Raw genomic sequence first — 24,404 nt, 5'->3', positions numbered from 1 at the left:
ATAAATTAATTAGTAATTTTAGTTAATGCCAGAGTGGCTTAGTCATTTTGTAAGTATTTCAAGTAGCTGCAAGTATGACACAGCAATGTTAGTAATTAACTGGCTAGTAACTAAAAATTCATGGTGATGTTGTGTTTTGGCATGTATCGTCTTGGAGGCTCAGCCATTACCCCAGCCCTGGAGTTATAAAAGCATCAGTTAGAAGTGTCCAAAAAATTAATTAGACCCTCTCAGTTCTGTGCTTTATATCACTGTTACCAAAGAAGAAAGCAAATGGGGAGGGCTTAGCTTGTGCCTTGACTGGCATTGCGTGACATTCTGAACTTGTGTTTTTTATTTATTTGTTGGCTCAAAAAGGAAATCAATCAATCAGAGTTAAGAAATGCAGGGATTTGAGCTGGGTAGCAATTTTAGCATGACTCATAACACGTCACAAAATTAACTTGCCAAGAAGACGTGCTTCCGTGAAACTGTGAAGTACCTGGGCGAGAAATAATTTTGACAGAAGAGCTCATAACAGTCCAGCTGATGCTTTTTGGTGATGACAATGGAAAGAATCATCGGTATTGATCACCTCAAGTCCTTATAGCCCGAGGTCTTGCACAGTGCCACATCACCTCCAGCTCCTCTTTGCTGCGCAGATCCTGTATAAGCACAGAAGCAGGGGCAAATACAGAAGTGAAGATGGAAGCAAGGGAATAGCCAGCTGTTCAGAGGATCAGTAAGTGATTGTCCTGCATGTAAATCCAGGGACCACAGTTTAGGATTTGATACTGTAGAAGTGGAGTGCTTCAAATAAGTGCATCTTAGTATTTTCCTGAAAATTAAATGTCTTTACAAATATTCATGATGTTTTTCACCACTTTTGTGATGTTTAAGGAAAATTAATTTTGCTGTAAGCAGTTTTACATGTTTCTGCAGTCACATTATATCTTTCATGCATAGAGATATATAGTAGGAAACCAGATAAAAATACCATGTGATGTTTGCAGCTGAAGTTTCCAGAATTTATCTGCATTTTAATGGACTAATCTAGCTTTCTTAATCCAAAAGAACAGCCCCCCTAGATACAAGCTGGCCTCATCATTTATCTGAAGGAAAGATGATTAGCTTTTATTTGCAGTGGTTTCTCTTGACTGGTGGAGGCTACTGCAGTGAGGCTCCTTTTTGTTTCATTGTGCCAGCAAGAAGTACCAAACCAAATGCTACTTTTGCTACTTTGCTACTGACAGCTGCCCTGCTCTACTTCTGGACCTACTGCCCTGCCATTTTCATTACACCTGCATGAATGACTTGATTTCTTTCATCTTCCCTCTTTTCACTACCCTCCTCCTTGAGATAATTGTCCTTTTGCTGTTCGGGTGCTGTGGTGGCTACGCACAGGAGCTGAGAGAAGGAAGATTTTTCTTGCTGCACTTCATGTGTGGCCTAACAAGTGCCTATGTGATGGAGACAGAGTAGCAAAGGTAGCAGCTTCAGGAAGTAAATATAGGACCTGGGACAGAGGGAGGGAGAAGAGAGGGGAAGTAGTGAAAAGACAGTGATAGAGGCTTAAGCTATTTCATACTAGAACAGAAGATGGAGGATAAAAATCTAACCACTGAAGGAGACTCCTTTTCTAATTGTGAAGTTTGACACAGAATTCCACATTTTCTCTACTGCTCTGCAGCCTAAAAAATAGCTTTGAGCCCCAGCTATTTCTTGAGTACTGTTTAGGATTGGTTACTGCTGAGGATAAAAGTCTGCTGCTGCTGGGAAATGCTCTACTAGCTCAAGTGGCAATATCTGTGACATGGCTCTAGGTTGCCTAATCCTATTGTAATCCTGTTGATGAATACTGTAGGGATCAACATGATCCCACATGTTAGTACTGCTGTATTTTTTCTGGTGATTATTCCCTCCCTCCTCAGATATAAAATTATATATAACAACTGATGTAAAATAGATTGATAAAGTTTGTACTTATTCCAAGGAGAAAAGAGTATCTGATGATAATTCAAGCAAAGGTATAATGCATAGGTGCAAGGAGACTGAATTTAAGTTGCATGAGCTTTCTGCCTTTTCCTTAAATTAATCTGATGTATGTAATTGTCTGAAAATGTCTGAAATCTCATCTGTGAGCTTCTGTACATTCTGGAAGAAATGCCTCTACATCAGTCTTCACAGAAAAGTACTGAAGGGAAAATGCTAGCAATAAGTGTATGAAGTACAAAGGAAATTAATTTCATCATACAGAGGAAATCATAGATTAGCATCTATATTTGTTTCTCCCTCTGTTTTTCTGCACCCCCTGCACTCCAGTGTATCTGTACTTCTTATCTGTGGGTGTGGTGCATTTCCTACAGCAGGAAAAGTTCTTGAGGGTTCTGTGTCATGTGGCACAATAATACCTTCCCCTGCTGCTTGGCTGGTGTGAATCACACCCGTAGGTTTGGAGTACAGAACTGCAGAATTTCCAGGCACTCTTGCACACAAGCCCAGCTTAAAGAGTCAAGGTTTAGTATTGGTGGAATAAGAAGAGCACCATCATCATTAAGCACTCGGATTTGAAATGACACTGATACTTTACTTGTGAGTTTAGATTTGTTGCTCCCTTCTCCTCCAACGTGAGGAAATCACTTTTCTTTCCGATGACATTTTTCACATGTGGAGATAAGCAGAAGCCAGCAATGATTCAGACATCTGCTGGTAGGGCAGCTACTATACAAACTGCTACCCTAGAATAGGTTAAATGGCAATTGGGAGGGTTTTTATGAGTGTTGCGTCTAATGCCTTATCTCTTTCAGTTTTCTCTTGCCTGGGCTCAGATGAGAGTTACGATTAAAAGCAGCACAGATATCCAAGTAAGAATGTAGGACATACATTGGCTGGAAGCTGACAGGGTTTAAGTAATCACCTGCAGTTGAATTGAGACTCGGATGGGAAGTAGGAAGTGCTGTACTCAAGCTTCCTGTATAAATAAATGCAGCTTTCCCACAGCTACTGCATACAAGCTGTGACGTGCTTTTAAGATATAATGGCAGCATGCTCTTAATAGCAGGGAGGGGATGATTTATCGAAGTGGCAAAGAGGCTGGGAGACAAGTCCTGCTGCAGTCCTAAAAAGTGTACGGCTGTCAGATACCCGGGGAGAAGGAAGGGCGTGCGAGAGTAATCCGCCTCCACTCCTGGTTGCAAGCTTCAGGGGTTTGTGACATCGTGGTTCTTTGGAACGCTGGGGTGTGAGTGCAGCTACTGAAAAGTCACACAGCTGGCAGTGAATGCTGTTCTCCTTTCAAGGTATGGTGGAATACAGCTTTCTGTTTTCTTTTTTCCCTTAAAAGCAAAGGATACCCTGAAAACATCAGAAAGACAGCATTTGATTCTAATGTAAGAAAGTAGAAAAGGGTTAGTTTAAAAAAAGAAAGGGAACAACTAGAATGATTAAAGAGCTAAAATAAATGTTACTTGCTAAAATTGAACTGTATGGTGTTCAGAGCTGAGGCAAAAGGAAATCTTGGAAGTCCCGACTGTTAAAAGGCACAGAAAATTAAATAGATATCAAGTACTCACCCTAAAGGGTGAAATTACTTTTGCCAGTGTAACTTTTAAAGACATATCTGTGTGAAGTGTTGGAAAATGCTGCAGTATTAGGACGTATCCTGTGTGGAAAGCAGTTGCTAAGATGGCATACTGTCAGTCATATATCTGGTTTAGTTTAAATACAAGAACTTCGTTCATACTGAAAACACATCTGATTAAGCTGGATGGAGCCCAAGTTTGAAATGCAGATATTTTCTCCTAGTTTGAAGGCATTTCTTCTGCCACAGTCTTGTACAGCTGGTATTGGGAAGGAAAAATATGCTGACCTGTATTATAAGTGTTAATGTACGCTTTGATCTGTTCAGGGTTTAGAGTTATGTGGTTTATGTAAGCACATACTAAATATGCCATACATTTATTTTCTAGTTTATGTTTTTTAGGTTTTTTACACTAAACCCAGAAAATTGCATTTACTGGTATGTTTGTACTGCTTTCTCAGCATAAGGCTTTCGCAGTACAAGGCTGCTTCAGTAGTGAGGATGTTTCTGTCTGGTTTATTATAAAGCTCTGTATTTTCTGTAATACAAAGGCACTCTGCTTCATAACTGCATACATCAGTTATCAAATATCATCCTTCAAAGAGCACTGTAAGTAGTAAAATATTTAGGATGACTATAGTTAAGGAAGCATTGTAGGGTGGTTTCCCATCCTCTTGGTAAGTAGACACTGAATGCTTTTAAGAAGTAAATTTTAGCAGAGATATAGGCCATGACTGGAATACCCCCATGCAGCTTTCCAACTGACTGTGAGCAGGCACAGCAACACGGTATGTTTGGCTACCCTCAGCCTGAAGGGCAAGTGGTCTTGGTTAAGGGTTTGGGGATACCAGTATTTATGGAAACAGAAGCTTCAAAATCCTGTCCTTAAATATTTTCCAAAACAAATATATTGACAAATATATAGGACAAGAATCATGTTTAGGACTTGTCTATGCGTGAATGTGAGTGGGTGTATGGGTTGTTGTCATAGCATGAAAGTGGCTGAAACCCTTCCCTCAGTGAACATAAACTATGCTGGAAAAAATACAGCACGTTGGTAAGGGGCTGCAGTTACGTTGCTGAAAGTAATGCTTTAGATTATGGATCGAGAAATGTGTGTTTACACAGTGTCTAAAGCTGTGGTAAAGTGGGAGGTATTCCTTCAAATTAAACTAGAACTATTCCGGAGCCCAGCTAGTAAAGATGAGAATCAGACTCCTTTTCTCCCATACATCTTACTTTCTGATGGGGTTGTTTAATACAAGGTGCTGTCTGCTCATACAAGGACACAGAAACCTCCCTCATGTAGGAATAGTATTTGGCAACCTGGTATAGTTTCTGTTCCCTGTGCATGCTCCTCTCTGATAGTCAAGGTCTTTTTTCCCACAGATGGTGACATTTTTGTTTGTGTGGTGGTATGCTTTGGAGCAAAAGTTAATAATATAAATAGCAAACAATACAAAGTTGTTTCTCTCTAGCTAGCTAGGTTTTTGGATTAGACTATATTCTCTAAAAGATTTGTAGAATTAAATAAACAGCACACAAGTGGTTATCTGGCCTTTCCCTTCTGGTGGAGCAGGAAAGTGTATACTTGTCCTTATTTATCATCTTAAGTTTAAAATGCAACTGTGAGAAGCAGCAAGTCACTTTACAGAAAAACAAGCAGGGCTAATACTTAACCTCGTTCCTAGTTCATTAGTACGGCTCTGATATCTGTGGCATGAGTCTGAGCCCTATGCCTGCAATTCACCTTGTCCGGACCTTTCAGTGACTTCTAGTGGTGAGACCCAGTGGACTGTGTTGCTTTGGTGTGTAGCTCAAAAAACTGCTGTAGTCTTGCTGTCTCTCTTCTTGAGTGGGGATTTTTCTTGAATGTGTCTGAAACTACACAGTGCCTATAGATTGTACGTATCAGATCCATAAATAGCTCCTGAGCTAGTAGTACTGTGACATCTGAGACCATAGTTACAGCTCTGGACCCATAGATGTCACAAGCACATGTGAACAAAACACTGTGGCAGGCTGCCAGTGTCTCTGTGAACTGAGTCCATTGGACCTCCTTGCACATACCAAAGAAGACGTTGCCTTCAGCTTCATGACGCTGAAAATGGTTCTGTATCTGTCCTCTTCCTCTGTGTGCTCACTTGGGGGTGGGTACAGTTCCCTGCTCTCCCTCTGGCTTCCCCATGCCAAAGCCCAGCCCTGTGTAATGCACTTCACAAATTCTCTTCATTACCCAACAGCCAGGAATAACCTTACATTCATTCCATCTCGAAATTAATCTTCTTTTTGTTTGTGGAGAGGAACATTGAACAAAATGAAAAAGAACAGATCCAGAGGGAAAGATAGCAATGTTAGCGTTTTGTAGTTCTAGGTCCAGTGCTAGACTACAAGCCTTCTCACTTGATAGAGACAAGTACAGGTCTGAGGGCCATCGTACACTGTGAATTTACCCAGTCATGGACAAATATTTACAGACATGCTTGTGCCAAATAACTTTGTGCTGATCAGTTAGAAAATAGCGTTCAGTATCTTTCTCAGTGTCTCTTGTAAATGGTTTCAGCTCAGTGGGAACTGAGTGGGCATTACATTCATAAAGTAGATCATTGCTAGCAGATACTAAAACATTCATTAAAAAAAAAGAGATATATAGTATCTCAAATTACAAAGGGCCTGATCCTTCACTTCCTGCTGCAGTGGGACTTTTCCAACTCTCAGTCTTCCAGGAAAAGCAGAGGTGCTGAGTGGAAATTTTGAGGCTTGAAAGCACGACAAGGTTAACTGCATTGCAAACACACTTTCAAATAAAAAATGTGGCTATATAAAACACATTTTGTTGGTGCAGTTTCCTAGATCTCTTTGCATGTGTTGATACTTGCACACAATGATTATAAGTGTTCCCCCTTTTGGTTCCTCATTTTATTTTAGTGAAGAAAAAATATTGTGGGTTGCCCAAGAGCTGGGTGGTTTTTAATTGTATTTCTAGGGGAATCTGCTCAGCCTCCAAGGGAAAATACATAATCCATAATTAGAAATACCATCAGTTTACCTGATTCTTTGAATGTCCTTGGTGCCTGCAAGTACAGTTTTGACTTTGGTGGAGTTGAGCTACTCAATAATGGGACCTACAAGCATCCTTGTGCCTCATGTTTCCGAGTGGATCATTATATCTGGAGTCCCAAAGCCAGCCAGCCAGCACCAGGCACAGCGATTTGGGCCATGTGAATTTGGCTCTTGCTACACAATCTCAGACATGCTATAGTCGAGGGACTTTGTATCAATTATGTTTATATAAAACCTAGTGAGAAATTCTGTACCTGTCCAACAGACTTCAGAGACCAGAAATAAGGGCAGTTGGGTGGGTCAGAGTGGGATTATTGTGTGGCTCCAGAACTGCTGGGACTTGATAAGGGGTATTTTTTGGTGTTGGTCTGGAGCTGTTACCAGTGAAGATGGTGAAGTTAAGATGTGCTATTCATGAAAACTACAGTCAGCATATTACTTGCGGAAAAGTCCAACTTGTGAGTGTGAGTTTGTGCACGCTAGAACACATCCCCTGCACAGGGTTTCTTCCTGGATGCTGGTGCTTGTTTTAGAGACAGCTGTCATGAGGAGTTGTTCTACCAGCTTTTTGTCTGAAGGAGAGATGAGAGATGCTGATTAGGAGACAAACAGTAAAAAATTACTTTTTACTAGAAGGAAGAAAATACCATTTTACTGTCATGCTCAAGTTTTTCCCTTTTAGTTGAGAATGCCAGTATTTGTGTCTCTTGTGAGCTTTTCTGCTTTTCACTTTGCTGTAATAATGAGGATAGGAGGTAGAGTTTAAGATGTGAGTCATTACTCAAAAGAGTGGACAGTGTCTGGATGTCTGACAGAAGCTTTGATATTCATGTTTGGTTATACAACCTGTTGTATCTTCAGGCTGCCAGGGATTAAGTATGCAGAACTAAAAACCTTTATGTGCTCTATATGTTTGCAAAAAGGAAAAAACATTGCAGCACAAGAGCTGTTGCCTCTGTGTTCAGAGACTGAAATGGGTCCTTCAAGACTACCTCTGCTTATGCTTTTATATACTATGTGCTGCTGTGGCTTAGGGGTGAATTCCTTGCTCATGTCTATATAGCCACAAATCATTCAAAATTGTGTGCTCTAAACCTCTATGTAGATAGAAGGAAAAACACATTTCATGTCATCAAGTATATAGGCTAATCATTTGCATACAAAGAAAATTCCAGGATTAAGTAGAAGCTGTGATGTGTAGGCTGGCACTGGTTCTGTCTGAGAAGTAGACGGGAAAGTTCATGTGTTCTGCCTGTGCTTAATTTTGGAAACATTCTGATGGGTAAATGTATGGATGAAAGAAAACGAGCTGGTGTTCGCCCGTCAAAAAAATGGTTACAAAGATGAAAACAAGCTGAGCCTGTGGGCTATTTACCATTGTGCTCACTTGAAGCTTTTTCAGAGCAGTGGACCCTCTGCTAACCACAGGTCTTGGAATCCCAATGGAGTTTCCCCATTATAGGGCTAAGATAACATCCACGGGGCCAGCAATAACTTGCTTACTGAAGTTTTGCACAACAGAGAGGATGCAATCTTACACCCTCCTGACCTCTTCACAGTTGCACTGATGGGTTCAGTGGTGGGGAATCTCCATCACAGTCTCTGGGGAGGATTTGTGGGAAAGTCAGTCATGCCCTTTGCCTGGAGTGGAGTAAAAGCCATATATATGTATGTATCTAATTTACCCAATACTACTTTAAGGACATGTGTTTTTTGGACTGGTCAGTGTTTTTATTGCAAATACCCAAGCAGTGTACATGACTTGACCAGTTTCAACGTACTTGTTGACCTAGCTTCCCACATTTTGGGAGGATGGGCCAACAAATGAAGGAAACATTCAGTTGTAGGGAGGGGAGTAGAGAAAGAGATGAGAATTCTTGCTGTAGCTCCATTTCCCAATTCCGTAACGATGAGGAGAGAATGTCTATTTGAGGAGCATTAGGTGTCATGGTCATAATTTAAAAAACAGCTGGAAGAAAGATGTCTTTAGAAAGGTTTCTGTAAGATTGTCACCCTATAGTAATAGTAAGTCTATGAGTTCCTCAGCGCTGTGTTATAGATACAAATTTTTCTGAGTGTTTGGGAGGTGGGACAGCTTCTTTGAACTGCTCCTAGTTGCTTATCTTTACACACATAAGCAGGTCCATTGGAGCCACTGGAAACACTCCCACTGGCAGGGCTTCGACTTCATGGCTAAGATTATGTAGAGACTAGTCAGTTGTTAACAGATAGGAAGGCTCTTGAGGCTGAAATCTTATATGTTTACAGGTTGCTGTGCTCCGTTGAAATTTGGAATTGAAATGAGGGAATGATGAATGCAAACCTCTAACTGCATTTGATGTATACTTCTGCTTTATTATGTGACTTGTAGTACCATCTGGATTTCTAAATAGTTGCATAGAGCCCCTGAGAAAGTGTGTTTCCTGTGCTTAACACTGTACAAGCAGAAACTTTCTTGTGAGCCCTTTAGAGCCTGAAACAGAGACAGAAGGTGGATGTAAAAAGTCAGGTGGGAGAGAGCAGGGCAGCAGTGAGACATTATGTCTCATGATAGACAGTGTCATCCGCTGAACTGCTGTGAAACCTTTTGGCTCAAGTTTTAAGAAAATGTCTTATTTGTCTCATATAGTTAATAAGATGCAGAGCAAAATAGATCATGCTCTGTTAAAAATGTTTATTTATAAATCTGGGAATATATAGGTGATTTAAAAATATGTAGCTCTTTAAGTTAGCCAAGAGCATTGGACTAATTGTATTTGAAGCTATTATTGTTATTGAAGCATAGTTTGCAATTTCTGTTCAGGAGTGTGTATGTGAAGCCTATCAGAGATTAGAGATGCCTTATATTCAGATCCTGACTGATGGGGTGGGTACCATGGGCCTCCTCTGAGCTGGGGCAGCAGGAAATATGGAAGAAATCGCCTGCAGCAGACTCCCTCCCAGGAGCTGTGTCCCAGCATGCTGGACTCACTGCTCTTGCCATGCATGGTCTGGAAAAGAGGGAAAGCAAACATGGATATTGAGAAGACAAGCAGAGAGGAGCTCAGTTAGATTATTACTGGAGTTTACTTCTCTTTTTTGCCTCTACAGATCTGCCCTGAGCTGGGACTCATTCAGTCTCTGCCCTTTCCTCACCTCCGGTTGCAGCTGACTTTGGTAGGGCTCATTTAAGAACTGGCAGCGCAGTGGCTTAGGGATATACTCTGATTAGTGTAATAACCAGTTTTAAGAAGCAGTAAATGCATGTGTTTAGTTTCAAAACAACCTGCTCATGTCCAGGTCCAAACCTCAGCAGTTGCTTCTTAATGACTGTATTGTTTCTTGTCAAACTCCAGTATAGTCATTAGTTATTCATGTTATTTTCTCAATGGAAAATGCTTATATTAGTGATGGTGTCTTCCCTGAGGTCTAATCTTCAGTTTTGACTCCCAGTCTTTGATTCACCAAATGTTATTGTAGTTAAGACTTGAAAGTTACCACTGGGTAGTGTCCCCCGCCTCGAGCTTTCTAAGTCATTGAGATGTATTTGGATCAAGGGCAGTTTTCAATGTTATACCTCCTTTATCTTGGTTACCAAGAACAGTGTGCTTCTTCTATAATAATGGGCAGCATATTTGACTGTAAGATTAGATAGGGACAAATTAAAACTTTACACTTATTAATTTTATTCACTGAGCAGTCACATAAAAACTGTTCTAAAAGGAAAATGAACTTATTCTTTGATTCCTGTTGATGTAAATCTAAAGTTGTGTGAAAGTGCTTTTTGATGTTTGTAGTGAACAAAGACCATAATCTTGCAAGTTTGCTGTTTCCCTCACTGGACAAAATGCAGTGACAGAGATGTTAAAGATCTTATCACAAGCACTGAAAAAAACATTTATCAGATCATCCCTTATAAAAATAAATACCTAAATATGTGTTAATTTTTTCCAATATATGGTGTTTGGTAATTTTTTTTTAGTATATGTTGCATTTGCAGAATTCAGTGAGGGTCAATTTTGTTGTTTTGGTCGGCTGAGTTGTTCTTTGGCTTTTGGCAAACTCTGCATGCTTCCCTTGGCCCTAAAAAGTTTCTTGCTGTCGCTTTCAAGGCCTGGCTTTGCGTCAAGTCTCCACTTGCCTTGACCTGCTTGCTTTGCAGTCAGGATGCTGCTTGCTTCAAACACAGCATTGGCTGCTCTGAAAAAGGAGCCATCTCCAGCCAGAAGAGCCTGACACCCCAGTTAGTTTCTTCTGAGAAGAGTACATACAATGAACAAACAGATTAAGTTGGTACCTTTGTCAAATAACACTCCATTGCTTTCACTTTAACAATGCATGTTTACTAAAAATCCTTGATGTTAGAACAGGCCAGTGTCACAGATATCTTCTGAACATGCCCTATCTAAACTGTAAACATTCCAGCTCAAGGAGTTAACATATCCCAAGGTTTTGTTATCTGATTAACAAAAATAAACATTTTTTTCTGTGTCAAAGGCAAAATGTTACATCTGACTTCCTATTCCTGTTTCAGCTGAGACATCTAGCCAAGTCATCAACCCGTTTGACCTCCCAAAAGCTTGATTCCTTTTTACTTAGTAAATGCTACAGTTATTGAAAGCCTTCATGTGGTCAGAAAGGAAGACCTAGCATTTGCTTTTGTCATTAATGTAATGAAGAGTGTGTTTTTATTTAATAGTGGCATATTACCTGTTGTCAACAGGAGGTTAAAAGTAAAGTGCACCAAACAAGTTTGGGTGGAAATTCCTTGTAGCTTAGCATTAACAGATGTTGTATAGTGTCTTTAAGAATAGGGGGTGTTATTTAGTTAAGCTTTAGAGTCTAATCTTAGACCTGGTAACCTATAGTTGGAATTCTACTTGGTATAATTTTATTGTTTCAGTGTGTTCTGGAAGTATTTGGAAATATTTGATGCCAAAATATGCAACTTCTGTTGTCTGGCTGTACTTTGCCTGTTTCGATGCTTTTTGTGCTGACCAGCTTTCTTTAGCTCTGTAACTGCTAGGGTGAACATAAAACTTTAAGGGAATCCTGCTACTGACTGCCTGTGGGACCACACGTATCACCATAACCCGCTGCCTGTGGCTGGCACCTTCACAATACTTGGGCATAGTGAGTTTGATACATCTGGGTCATCCCAAACTTGATGTCCTCAGGCCAGCCCAGGAGTCACATCCAGTAGGTCTGGTGCAGGGAGATACGGTTTTCCAGCCTGCTCATGTTGACAGAGATATATCCTGGACTTGGATATGTCCTAGTTAAAGCACAGTTCCAGAAGAACTGAGTGAAGGTGTTTGGCTTGTGCCTTGCGATGGTCTGACCTCATTTCACTCAGAAGGGCTTACTCCCATCCTCATGGATTTAGTAGATACTGAATTGTGTGGCTCCTGTCAGTATTGAAAAGAGACAAAGAACATGGTTTTGATATGTATTTCGATTTAATAACAGGCTGCATTATTTCTGTTTTAGTCTTCATGGTTTTATCTTTTAAGTGATCAGAAAGTGCTTTTCCTAGCTACCTGTCATCTGGGAGAAGCCGCATTTCTTTCACCATTAGCTATTAGATTCCCTTTTCTTGGACTCCCCAGCTTTTTAGGAATGGAAGGGGGAAAAGCCCACTTTTTCCCCCTTGCTTATTCTAAAGCAGTATCGCAAAGAAACACATAAAGGAATCCCACAATTGCAAAGTCACATCTGTTTTGGAAGAAGAAGTGGTTTGTTATATTCAGTTAATAACCATGGTCTTCTTGCAAATAAACTCCCCAAGGACATATTGATGTAGGGTTGCTAGAAGTTACTGTAAGTGGTATTCTAAAATCTTGAAGTTATTTTTACCTCACAGTATAATAGTACAGTAGAGATGTTACCTGGCAAATGTAATCTCAAAGACTTGTGGGGACTGATTTACATGTGCCATGACAGCATTTTGATTTATTAGATTGATTTTAAATTATTGAGTGAATGTGAGATTTGGGAAGCTGTTCAAGGTGTGTTTTAAGCATCATAAAGTGCTGGTATAAAAATGCCTGTCAGGAAGCTGGATAATATTCTTAATTACTGCAGTCCGTCCTTTACCATTTTTTTTTTTTGTGTGTGTAAGAGACTTCCCACTCACTACATTCCTTTCAAAGTATTTGATATATTTATTTTTTGGTTGCTAGCATGATATGGAAATACTCCATACAGCCAGTGCTTCTTGAGCAGCACCTCAAGGGCTCTTTTTTAGTTTTTCCAGGCATTCCAATGAAAACAAGTGAGAGAAATTGTCTTTGTGTTCTCATGTACCAGACAACATGTTTACTTAGGCTGCTTGTTCTTTAAACAAGTTTTCTTAAAACAAAAATTCTACAGTGCAGAAAACTGTCATGAAATATTATACATCTGACTTTTCTTAAGCCCTGCTCAAGGAGAACAGATATTGAAATACCTCTCTTCTCTCTAATACTTTGGCTGGGTAGCATATTATGGTAATCCAGAAATGAGTTTTCCTTGTACATCCATGTAATCAAGTGCTTGCTGTATTAAAGCACGGATGTAATACAGTAATAATATATTTAAAATATACTTAAAAATAGACCTTCTATTCACAGATCTAGTTGCTTTTTTTTTTTTGGCATCACAATTTCAGAAAATCTACATACTTGTTTAACTTGTTAATAATCTCATTGCAATAAAGCAAAATATTCAGGCTTTGGTACACAGCAGAACTTAAACATGATTAAATGTCCTTCTTGAGATGAAGGCTTTCCTGAATTGGAACTTTAATCATATGTTTTAAAGCCTTGCTGAATCACTGCTTGATAAGTAATGCTGTATGGACTAGATAGGTAGCTCTCTGTAGGCAGCGCATATCAAAAGAAGGAGAAATTAATGCATTGTGGTCAGTCTGTTAGACCACAGAAGTACTAGTGTGCTTGATTCAGTGTGCAGAGCTGTTTAGTTTAAAAAAGCTGCCTTAGAAGTGAATTTTAAATAACATTGTCTTGAGAGAGTTGGAACAGCTAAGGACTTGTAACCAAAACTGGTAATGATGGGGTTTTGCTGAAGTTGATAGAAATGTGAGTTTCTGACAGTTGTCTTCACATGTCTTAATTTCATAGCTCAGTTTATATCTTCTATGATCTGACCCCATTATCTTAATATCACTGTTATAATTTTTAAATCTTTCTATAATTCTTTTTTCTCCAAGGGCCTGATTTTTAGCATTGGTTTTGAACATGTATTTTTCAGGTAGTTTTCTTTTTTATTTTTTGAGGGGGGAACCTTAGTTGCAGGAAACAACAGAGTCCTGAGCTGAATGATGTCAAAACAGGTTTTTATATGGCATTGAAGTAATTTCGTAATGGGTGGAGTACTTAAAAAATTTCTAAGGCATGAGAAACAATTACAGTGCTTGTGAATGTTTCTTCAACAAAGTTCAGTTAATACCTGGTACACTAAACAGGAGCTTAGCACAGGTGCTGTGGGTTCGTTTTGATACTGAAACGAGTTTTGCAAAGTGGGGAAGTGCTGTGTTATGTCTCAAACCCACGCATGACCTTAACCTCTTTACGGTCCCACCATGTGTATGCAAGTCCGTGCCTGGGTGCTGGTTTATGGCAAACCTGGGGAACGCCAGGGTAGAGGGGACTGTCAGGATCACCCTGCCCCACAGGATGGGCACACACCAGCCCACTGGGAAAAACCCATACAAGACCCTTTTTGTTCCATGAATGTTTCCCGGAGCAATGTGTCTCATGTTTGTATGTTTCTTGATTTCCTTTAAACTCCGAACTGAGCTAAAAGCATAGAGCTCTACTAACTTAATCAGAATTGTTTGTAAACACAAGACTTGAAGTAGCTTCTCAAAGAACTCTGTTGGATGCAGCATGTGAAAAATGAAAGGATGACATGGTGCTGAATATAATCCATCCACTCTCCTTCAGCTAGAGTGCAGAGGCTTTCATGATTTTATGTGATGTTTCTAAGGATTGAAAGTCACATTCAGGCACATTTTTTTAACTAAGTACAGTGACTTGATTGCAGGCACACAGACAATATCCTTCTGATGTTGCAACTCAGCAGACAGCCTGGCTTGTTTGCTCTATCACATATACAGAGTAACTGTTGTTCTTTGAGCCTGGTAATCTTGGTTTGAGGCAGCTGGGCAGACTCAAATGAACCTTTGTGTGATTGTGAAAAGGATGTTACCTTACAGTGCATGCTCACAGGGAAAGTTTCAGCCCTAGGTTGCATCAATTTTTAACACCTTTATGGAGCTGTGGTGGCTTGACCTTGGCTGGCTGGCTGCCAGACACCCACCCAGCTGCTCTCTCACTTCCACTTCAGGGAGTTAATAGTTTCCACTTCAGGACACTATTACGAAGATTTGCAACAGGTCTAGAAGCAGGCACAGCAGATACTTGCTGTTAGGAAGTCGTTTTCAAAGCCAGACACCAGACACAGTGGTGTTATGAGGCTCTGAAGGCAGACAAATTCTGTACACCTTCCTCTAGTGCTTTTGTTGTGGTTTTCATATTTCGCTTAAAATCTCCACTGCTTTTGTGTTAGGGTTTCTGCTTGTACTTATCCTTCCCACCCCCCAAGCCCTTTCTTTTTCTGCTTTGAGCACGCTCTGTTTTCTCGCTTGTGGATAGTGTTGAGACATTTCAGTGCTACATGAAAGCACAAAGCTTTGTCACCTCCCAGAGACAAAGCGAAACTGTTTGCAGGCAGATAAATGAAATGGAAACGTTGACAGGTCTGTGCGCTCAACAAATTGTGGTCCTGGCAACTGTGCAGTTTACACCCTGCTAGGACTGACCCCATATAGCTCTCTTGCATTCATTCATTCTGGTCATGCCTTATTCTATGGCATCAACACCATTAGTGTCAGAATCAGGGAAGGATGAGTCTTCCCAACAGTTCTTCCTTATAAGCTGGGCAGCATACAATTTGAGGAAATACATCCTGTTTCCTGGAATTTCCATGCAGTGTAAAAGGAGTATGATCTCTGTGTGTGTGTGTGTGTGTGTAGGTGGCTGATAGAAGTATGTAAAAACACTTGGATCTTCACAGTTCATGAGTGTTCATGCACGCTGGGGTCACTTTGATCCTTCCTTGCCACTGATTTATGCGGGTGCAGAATTTAGTTTAGTATGTTCCTCTGGGTTAGTGTCCCTGAGATGTCTTTATCCTTATCCCACAGCATCTCATGGAGTCTTTGTTGCTGTTTAATGGAAGTTTTTGTGAGGAGTTATGTTCTGTATTTTGGTTTCAGCAATACATTTCTTGCTTTATTTAGGATTCTATCCTAAGTGGGTCATCTGTGTTTGTGAGCATAAAGGGGAAGACCTTAGTGCTTAGAAATGAGTTTTATTTATACGAGGGTCTGCCTTTTCAGGGACTTCCAATTTTTTATTTCAGTAATAAAACCAAATATGAAATGGTCATTTGCTCTATGTCCCCAACTCATTCTTCAGTGATTCCCTCTTCCCCTGCATGACACATACATCCTAGGTGTTTTGTTTTCAACCTAAACTGTTGACAACTCACTTATAATTACCGTAGGAATTTTAAGCCATTGTAAAGAGAGCTAATAGATATATAATTAACTAATGACAGTCTGTGGGACTAAGCCTAGCAAAGTGAAAGCCATAAAAATTCAGAGCAACTGAGGTGGTACTTCATGGCTTCTCTGCAGTGTATGGAAAAGTCAGTTCTGCCAGGGTAGTAAATCTGGGGAGATGGTTTGAGAGTTTGAGAGAGGACAGTGTGTCTTAAAACATTGGGAAAGAATAGGAGAAGGCGTAGAGGGTGAGAGCAGGAGGAAGACATGCATCTTTCTCTCCCCATTGTTTACATCATCTGATCTGATCATGGGAATGAACCTCCTCCACCAGCCTGATTTTTCTTTGGAGCCCAGTTGCCACTGGCTACCCTTTTCCATAGCCATTAACTCTTCTCCTTGCATGCTTCTCTTGGCAGCAGTAGCAGCAGTCACAATTCTGGTGAGCAAAAGCAGATACCAGCTGGTTGAGTTGCTTTGGGAAAAGGAGCAGGCCGTGTAGGCCATGCATCTGCTCTCTCTCTGGTGGTCAGGTTTTCAGGTACTAACAGGATGGCTTTGCCTGTGCCAGCCTGGCCTGGAGGACCACTTGTGGACAAGTCTGCCCCTTAGGAAGCAGGAGGGAGTGCTGCTGCTGGTAGCCATGGTGCCTCTTCCAGGGGCTGTGCAGGCAGGCCACACAGCTGTCTCTGTGGCTTGGATCATGTTCACTTCGTTTGCTGAAACCTGTTGAGGTTTAATGAGGCTGTGGTGAGACGAGGCAGCATGGACTGTGTGTGGGCCAGATCCTTTGGTCTGCCAGGTTTGCTTGATGTCTGCTGGAGATTTCCACAGGGTGCTCTGCTTGTTTTGGGGAGAACCTCAGCCCTGTTCTGGCAACCTGGTATAAAGGAAGGAGGAGTTCAGGGGGAGACAAGGAGCAAAACTGAATTTCACCTACAAAGAGTCTTCAGGGACAAGGGTGCCCGTGATACCATAACGAGTCCTCACAGCCATCACACTGTGGCATCTGACCACTAGTAGGGCAGAACGGTGCATCAGGAGCCTGCTCTTCACTGGCACAAACTCTTGCCATCACACCGAGAGCCAGATTTAGGCCATCTAAAATTAGTCCCTAGCCCTAAGCCTCAGTCATACACCTGAATCTTTCTGCTGCTGTTTTAATAAAAGCATGCAGGGTTATAACCCTTTTGGTTATAAAAAGAACACTGACTTTGGAAACACCTGTGTCCATTTTATATCCATTCCCACATCCTGAAATATTCTTACCTGTTCTTTTGTACATCCCTCCTCTTAACATTGCTACCTTTTACTGTGTAAATGAAGAAATGTCATATCTGTGCAGTGTGGGGGTGAGTAGCTTACCTGTACAGATGTTGAAAAGCATACCTGAGTAAATGTGTTACAGTCCTCCTAAACACCGAGATAACATCTAGCATGTAGTTTTAAATAACAGGTAGTTCTTGATCTGCCCTAGCATTTCCAGTGACTCACTGTTCCCCCCTCCCCATTGCAGTAATTACAGAAGAGTATTGCAGTCCCTGACTCAGAGGGAGGCTTCCTTCCAGGGCTTCTGGCCATGCTGGAGCTCCAGCTCTGTAGCCGTATGGAGCAAATTCTGGGGGCATCATGGTAGCAGGCGGGGACTGCGCCAAGAATAATGTGGGCACAACATATGTTTTGAACTAGTGATAGCAAGCCATTAAAGAGAGAGTTTGCTTTGGATTTGCGGCCAGGAATTTCGTTGCCAGAATCTTGGCTATGACTCTTGTGTATCTAAAACAGGGTGCTTACAGGAAAGACATCTATCCCAAAGGACACATCTGACAGCTTCCCTGTCAGGCTAGGAAACTCCAAAGTGTAATGATTAAAAGAGGTAAGTGTGCTTCCACCCAGATTTGTTGCAGTTTCATGCTTTTGAAGAGAAAGTGTCTTCCTGCAGACTCATGGGAACACAGGGCAGGAGGCTCACAGGGCAGGCCTGGGGGATGGGGCTCGGCTGTGCGTCAGGTTGTGAGGTGGGAGCTGTGGGGTGAGGTTTTACATACGCTGGCTCCTTGAGCTCCTGAGCACCATCATTTTTTCCTCTGGGGAGGAACTCAGCAAGTACTGCAAGCCAGCACATCGCGTGTGCACTGACCGGCTGCAGCCAGCCTGGCCACGCTAGGAGCCACAGAACGGCAGCAGTGACGTGCTGCCAAATGTGACCTGACAGCCCTGCCAGGAGGACACTCAGGACTGTGGGGGAGGCAAGCAAAAGTGGACCAAAGGGCTCAAGTCTCCTATTTGCCTCATGAGATGTCAGATGTGACAGGCACAGGCACCGGTCTTGATCCTCCATTGTTTTCACGTTCATGCAGCCTCCATTCGTGATGCAGCTTTTTAGATTCAGTAGAGCTGCGCTCTTACTTGGCGCTGGTGGAAGCAGCTGTGTGTAGCCAGCCACCAGGTCTCTGTTTGTAAAAAACTGTATGTGAAGGCCTTCTTGCCATCAGTTAAGTATATTCAGAAGCAGATTTGCGGAAACTGAGCCAAGTTTCTTGGAGATGGGGATAGATTTTTGTGTGCCTTAAACACTGCACCAAACACCACTGTCTGTTTTGAGGTAAATAAAATCTGCAAATTTGCTTTCTGCTGTTTTAGCTTAAGCACAAGGATATTCTCTAATTTCTCTTTCAGGGTTACTGTGAAAGAATGAGGGTTCTGAAATTTTTTTATCGTTTATGGTGCAGTGTTTACATTACATGGGAGCATGATATTTCCATTTGTTGCTTCTCAAAGGATAGAAATTTCTTCCCCAATCACTGCTGTGACATAATGTGTGGTGGAAACGTGGCTATTCAAAGTGCTAGTGCACTTAATTCATGGTTCACAAACCTCAGTAAGACGCCCAAGAGCCCTGTGAAATAGGTAGAATAACTGGATGCAGGTGAGTGTGATAGAAAAAAGCTACAGACTTGAGCAGGCAGCTCTCTGGCATAATCAAGGGAATGCAGAAAAAAAGACTGCACATGGAATACGCTTACTTGGTTGGATTTAAGCTCCAACCCCGTATGAAGTAGGACATGCAATCTGAAACCGTTTTCTAGGTTTAGAAGCCTCTGCAACTCCTCTTGCCATGGACTGCTAGCTCATTATCTCAGTGACAACTCATGAAGAAGGTTGAGTTCATGGTACCCACCACTTACATTACAGGCTAGGCTAAATGTTTGAAGTGCTTGCCTAGGAAGTGGGAATCTTTACTTGCTATTACCTTGCACTGCCCAGGAGAGCTCCCGAGCCACCAGCCAGAATGGAAGGTGGGAATAGAGACACCCACTGCAGTGGTGTGGGTGCTATGAAGGATCCGTAGGGATGGGAGCTGTACGACTCTGAAACTCATTTGAGAGGGCACAGTGATACATGTATGTACATATGAACACAGTTTACTTTTTAAATAAAGAATTTGTTGCCCCAAGTCAGATTCCTGCTCTTAGGACTTTGGTGAGGGCTCTGACCACTATACTGTTACATATGACATAGGTAATGTCTCATCTGTGTGAGTTTTGGTTTGTTTTTCTTAATATAATGACAAGCAGACTGACCGGTTCTTTCTGCCAGCAAAGTGAGTGATCTCTGAGAACCCAATCCTGTTCAGGCCTTTTGGGGAGCTGGGCTCTCAGACACCTTCTTTGTAAGTTTTCAATGGCCTGAAGTGTGAGACTGGCACCAAAATGACAAAGTAGTGCATTTGGGTGTGCAGGTGTTTTTATAGATCCGAGTTGTAAATTTTCAGGTTCAATGAGAAGTGATTACATGGCTTGTGAGATGTTTCAGCTGTTGATTTCCCTTTTCAGGCCACGTGGACCATTAATGAGTGAATGGGCTCTGCTGAGAAGGCTTGTCCTCACACCATGACAGCTGATGAGTCAGAAGCTGGAGAGTTAACTCTGGAGCCCTTGCTCACCTGCAAGCTATGTCTCTGTGAATATTCCCTGGATAAGATGACCACTCTTCAGGAATGCAGCTGCATCTTTTGTACATCGGTAAGATCTAGCAGCATCTTTATGTTACAGGAACAGGGTAATAGGAGATAGACAAAACTGTGAGATGGGACTGCTCGTTCCATAAAAGAAGCATTTGTTATCCATGCTGATAGAAGATGCTTTCCTAGAGAGCATTCGGTGTTAGTCTGTCTTGCCTTATTTGAAAGATTTCTCTGTCATTCTGCTTTTGATAATTCATAACACTAACAGACAAATAATAATAAATCCCAGTAGAAAATGGGAAAAAAGATGCATTTTAAGACTGTCAGAGAACATATAACGTTTATATGCAATCTCTATTTTTTTTTAAGTAAATCTTGAAACATCATAGGATAACTGTGAGATTTTGTTTCCCCTTTATTATTTTCTGAGTACTCAGAGGCCTCTTAAGTCTCGTATATAATTTTTAAGGACAATCAGAAAATCTAAACAAAATTTAACCTTGACCTATTGAACCTTTGCATCTGCAGTCAGTGCTGCACGGAAGTTGCCCAGGCATTGCCTATAGTTATCAGTGAGGACTTTCTGTCCCACAAATTCAGATCATATAAAGCTGGTGGAAATTACAAAGGTGAAGGTTGAGTGAGCTGATAAAAGCCCTACAGATATTAGTATTCTTCTGGTCTCTTTGTCAGCATGGGAATATGGACCAAATTTCTCTGGCAATGTGACTTTGATATACCTGACTACCAGATTTTGGAAACAGGTCAGAAGCCACCGGAGGGATGTTGGGTTTTTTTAACTCCAGAATAAATTTACTTAGTTTTACTTTTTAACAACAAAATGTGGATAAGCATCAAGCAAGTACATTTAAGTTTTGCCCTTGATTGTTTGAACTCATGAAAGAAATCTGGTATTTGTGAAGCCAGCTTGAGTGAAAGTATCTTCATTTACTCTGAATTCAGGGTAACTTAAATGGGATAAGAACCTAGCTGTGTGTTTCAAGAAACTAAGATAGATTAATATGCATTTTCAGCCTGAAGTTCATGAAGTTTGTTTTCGATATCAACTTCCACAAAACATTTCTGTATTTTAGTTTGTAACAAAATCTTTTAGGGAACATACCTAACAGGTAGGTATGAAGATATTGCTTTAAATTAAAAAAAAAAAAAAATGTAGACGTTGATACCTTTACAGTGGTCCCACTCTTGTCCAAGAATTCAGTGACTCTGATTATCATTAATGGCACATTAACCTCAGTGTTAGTTGGGCAGAGTAACCTTTTTGCCCCTGGGGAAGGGAGGACTGCTGAAGACTGTGCCCGGGGAGCTGGGCTTTCCGCTCCTCCAGGACACTGGCTAAAAGGAGAGGTCAGCGATGGCTGGGGATACTGCTGTCCCCACCTGTCCCCTCTTGCTGTCACAGCTGCCACTCCATATGTATACCCCTTACCTGGCCAGTAGCAGGAGGAGCATCCGCTTGGAGCTTGGCTCTCCAGTGCTGTGACAGCGAAATGGAAAGGACAGTCACAGTTGCTTGGCATCTGTGCAAACTTCACTGACTTTGTTTAAACCAAGAGCCAGTCATGAGCAAGTGCTGAATGCAGCTGGGAGAAGCCTTTAGACATGCTTTATTTATTTCCGTGGGCGTAATATGTCTCAAGTGTACTTATGCTCCATGTCTACCCTTTGTCTGGCTGTTGCCTCTGTCTGAACATCCTTCTGATGGATGTGTCTGAGTTGATGAGACATGTAGATTTTGCATTCTGTAACAGATGGGACTCTGGAAACTTTTAACCTGCCCATATGAGTTTCTGTCTTGAATCTGGAGCAGTTTCTGTGAGGCCATATGAGTTGCAACTTTGGGCAGCCTCCAAAGAGCAGTGTCAGAAGCATCTTGCCACAGAGTGCCTCGGTACCAGGGCTTGCATGGGGGATTGCTTGGGGCACAGCCTGCAGTAGCTGTGCTGGTATGCAATGCCCTAAATTTCTTCCCACCCATGCTAGGACTTCTAGATACCTTCAGACTACCTTTAAGACAGATACTGGAGTAAGAATGTCAATTGAGCCCCCATCAGTTTTTCAGCTAGCAATGCTTTCAGCTTGTATAGCTTATTCTAATTTTCTATCACTAAGGTTAATTATACAGATCAAAGAGTAGTATTAGATTTGAAATAGTAAAGGTCTTCATGTGGACATAACAGGTTCTGCTCTACTAAGGTGAAACTGTTAGTTTTGTTCATTTTTTGTTCTATTACACGTGAGGTTGTTTTTTTTTGCTAACGGTAACGATGATTGTGCATCTGTGATTGTTTTTTTCACTATAGCATTTTTGCCTGTGGAAGTAATTGGAAATTGTTGCTATTTAGGCATCTGTGGAGGCGAGCTTATATCTCCTTTTTACTTGTAGCCTGTAAACCCAAGGAATTTAAATGAGTTAGAATTGTATACAGTTATTTTTTCACCTTAGAAACTCTTGCAATAAACATTATACCTCCTAAAAGCTGTATTCTAGCCAAAGAAAGTAAACTGTGTTTAAGGAGGTGTATGTTTGCATTTTGGTGTAATGTTGCTAGTAAGACAGGAGTTTTTCAAATATCTACAAACATTTTTACTCTATTCAGAGAATAAGGAGCAGAAAAAGCAGGCAGCTTGCAGAACACACTTGCCATATTACTTGGTAGCCCAGTCAGGTCTGAAGAGGCATTAGCCTTGTATTTCTCAACATTTGTTGCAGTTGATGTAAGACTCCACTGAAATGTGGGATAAGCACATATTTATACATCCCAAGAATTTGGCAACAGCTGTAGTGTACCTGATGGATTGGTTTCATTGTGTTTGGACTATATTAGTTTCGAATGAAACGCTGATCTCTGAAGAGGGTTGGGCAGAGATGTGAGGTATATTTTACCTGCAAAAGTTTTAGAGGACTGCACTTTATATTATTCAGGTCATTTCCTATACCTATAAAACCTTGGCAGAGTGCCATGTTGTGGTGCACGCTCTTACATATATATATTCAGAAATACATGTATTGCTTAAGCTGCACAGTTTAATGCTACTTGCCCCATTCCCTAAAGGGAGGGGGATCTCATCTGTACCTGATACTGCTTAACTAATTTTTTTATCTTGCCAGTGATTCTTCTTGTATATTTGGTGGGATGTCCTTCCTATCTGCAGTTCTTTGTGCTTTTCTTGTTGCTTTGCAACTTTTTCTTCCCTGGGTGCATCCATGTGCAACTGCAGAGGTTTTTGCCCCTGTGGTTGTCACATCGCTCACATACATACATAAATTAATTATAACACTGTATGTGGCTACAGCATTACAGTGTTACAAAATACAGTATTTCAGTGCACTTATATCTGGGTCCAAAGCAAATATTAATTACATCCTTATTTATACACTTACAAAATTGTATTTTGAATATTACACTTATTTCTAGTCGGTATTCCTACATGTTTATGTCCTTTGCTCTTCTTCTTCCTCCATCAGATAGCTCCAGTGGTGCCTCACTCAGGCTAGAGTGCTCTGATGGGGTGTTGCCAGAAATGGACAGGCTGACCTCCTTGCTTTGCCTTTGGAGGGGGCACTGGGTGTTACCCAGGCTTTGTCTGTCATTATACTGGCTGGAAAGTATACATCTTGGAGATTCCCAAGTTTTCAAAACTGGGCTGAAACTGAGAAAACAGCTGGGAGAGACAAATGGTGTGATTGCACGCACCTCGCTTTCTCTTACTAGAAGTGCCCTGATAGCTGGCACAGCATGAGTTACCCTTTGGAATCAGTAGTGAGGAGTGCAGGACTAGCAGTAATACTGGAAATACTAAGGGCCCTATGGAAGACTTGGTGTGGGTCTGGTAGCCTCTAAGCAGTCATGGAGGCGAGGTTTTACCAGGTGTGTAAGATTGCCCTGGTAGCAGTGATGACAGAAGGGAGCCAGTGGAGTGCTGTTACGGGAAGTGTGCTTTTGGGGCTCAGTAAAAAAGCCAGTGTCAGCTTCTTCCCCATGTGCCACTTCTGTTTGGTTTTATCTTTCCTCATTTTCCCTCTCCTCCTAAGCATTTCAGAGTCCTGATGAGAATCAGGTGAGCAATAAATGCACTGCTGCTATTTATGTCAAGCAGCAGCTTATATCCATCTTGTGTGTCAAGATGCCCGAGACAACATGTAACAAACTCTGAAAACAGAAGATACTTTCTTTTTTCCTCTGTGCTGTCAGCACATGTTTATACAGAATTAGAATGATTCACCCTTCTCTTTTTCCAAGCAC

The 24,404-nt window shown here is 41.3% G+C and overlaps 1 protein-coding gene across 11 annotated transcripts in view; it reads left to right on the top strand.

Moving 5' to 3' along the window:
• Nucleotides 1-24,404, top strand: part of RNF144B (ring finger protein 144B) — a 96,402-nt gene that overhangs the window by 36,629 nt on the left and 35,369 nt on the right. For 10 of the 11 annotated variants that reach the window (XR_003397762.1, XM_026842567.1, XM_026842557.1 and 7 more), the window contains one exon: nt 20,006-20,194. Coding sequence is in view for 10 of the 11 variants with exons in the window: in XM_026842567.1 (XP_026698368.1) it covers nt 20,030-20,194 (165 nt within the window). In the remaining variant the exon portion in view is untranslated. Of the gene's footprint in view, nt 1-3,029; nt 3,279-20,005; nt 20,195-24,404 lie in introns of those variants that run through there. The other variant, XM_026842558.1, reaches the window with a different exon arrangement.

The sequence above is a fragment of the Athene cunicularia genome (assembly GCF_003259725.1).
Source record: "Athene cunicularia isolate RWA chromosome 2 unlocalized genomic scaffold, athCun1 chr2_part1, whole genome shotgun sequence".
NCBI classification, from domain to species: Eukaryota; Metazoa; Chordata; class Aves; order Strigiformes; family Strigidae; genus Athene; species Athene cunicularia.
This window is presented reverse-complemented; position numbering and strand designations above follow the sequence as displayed.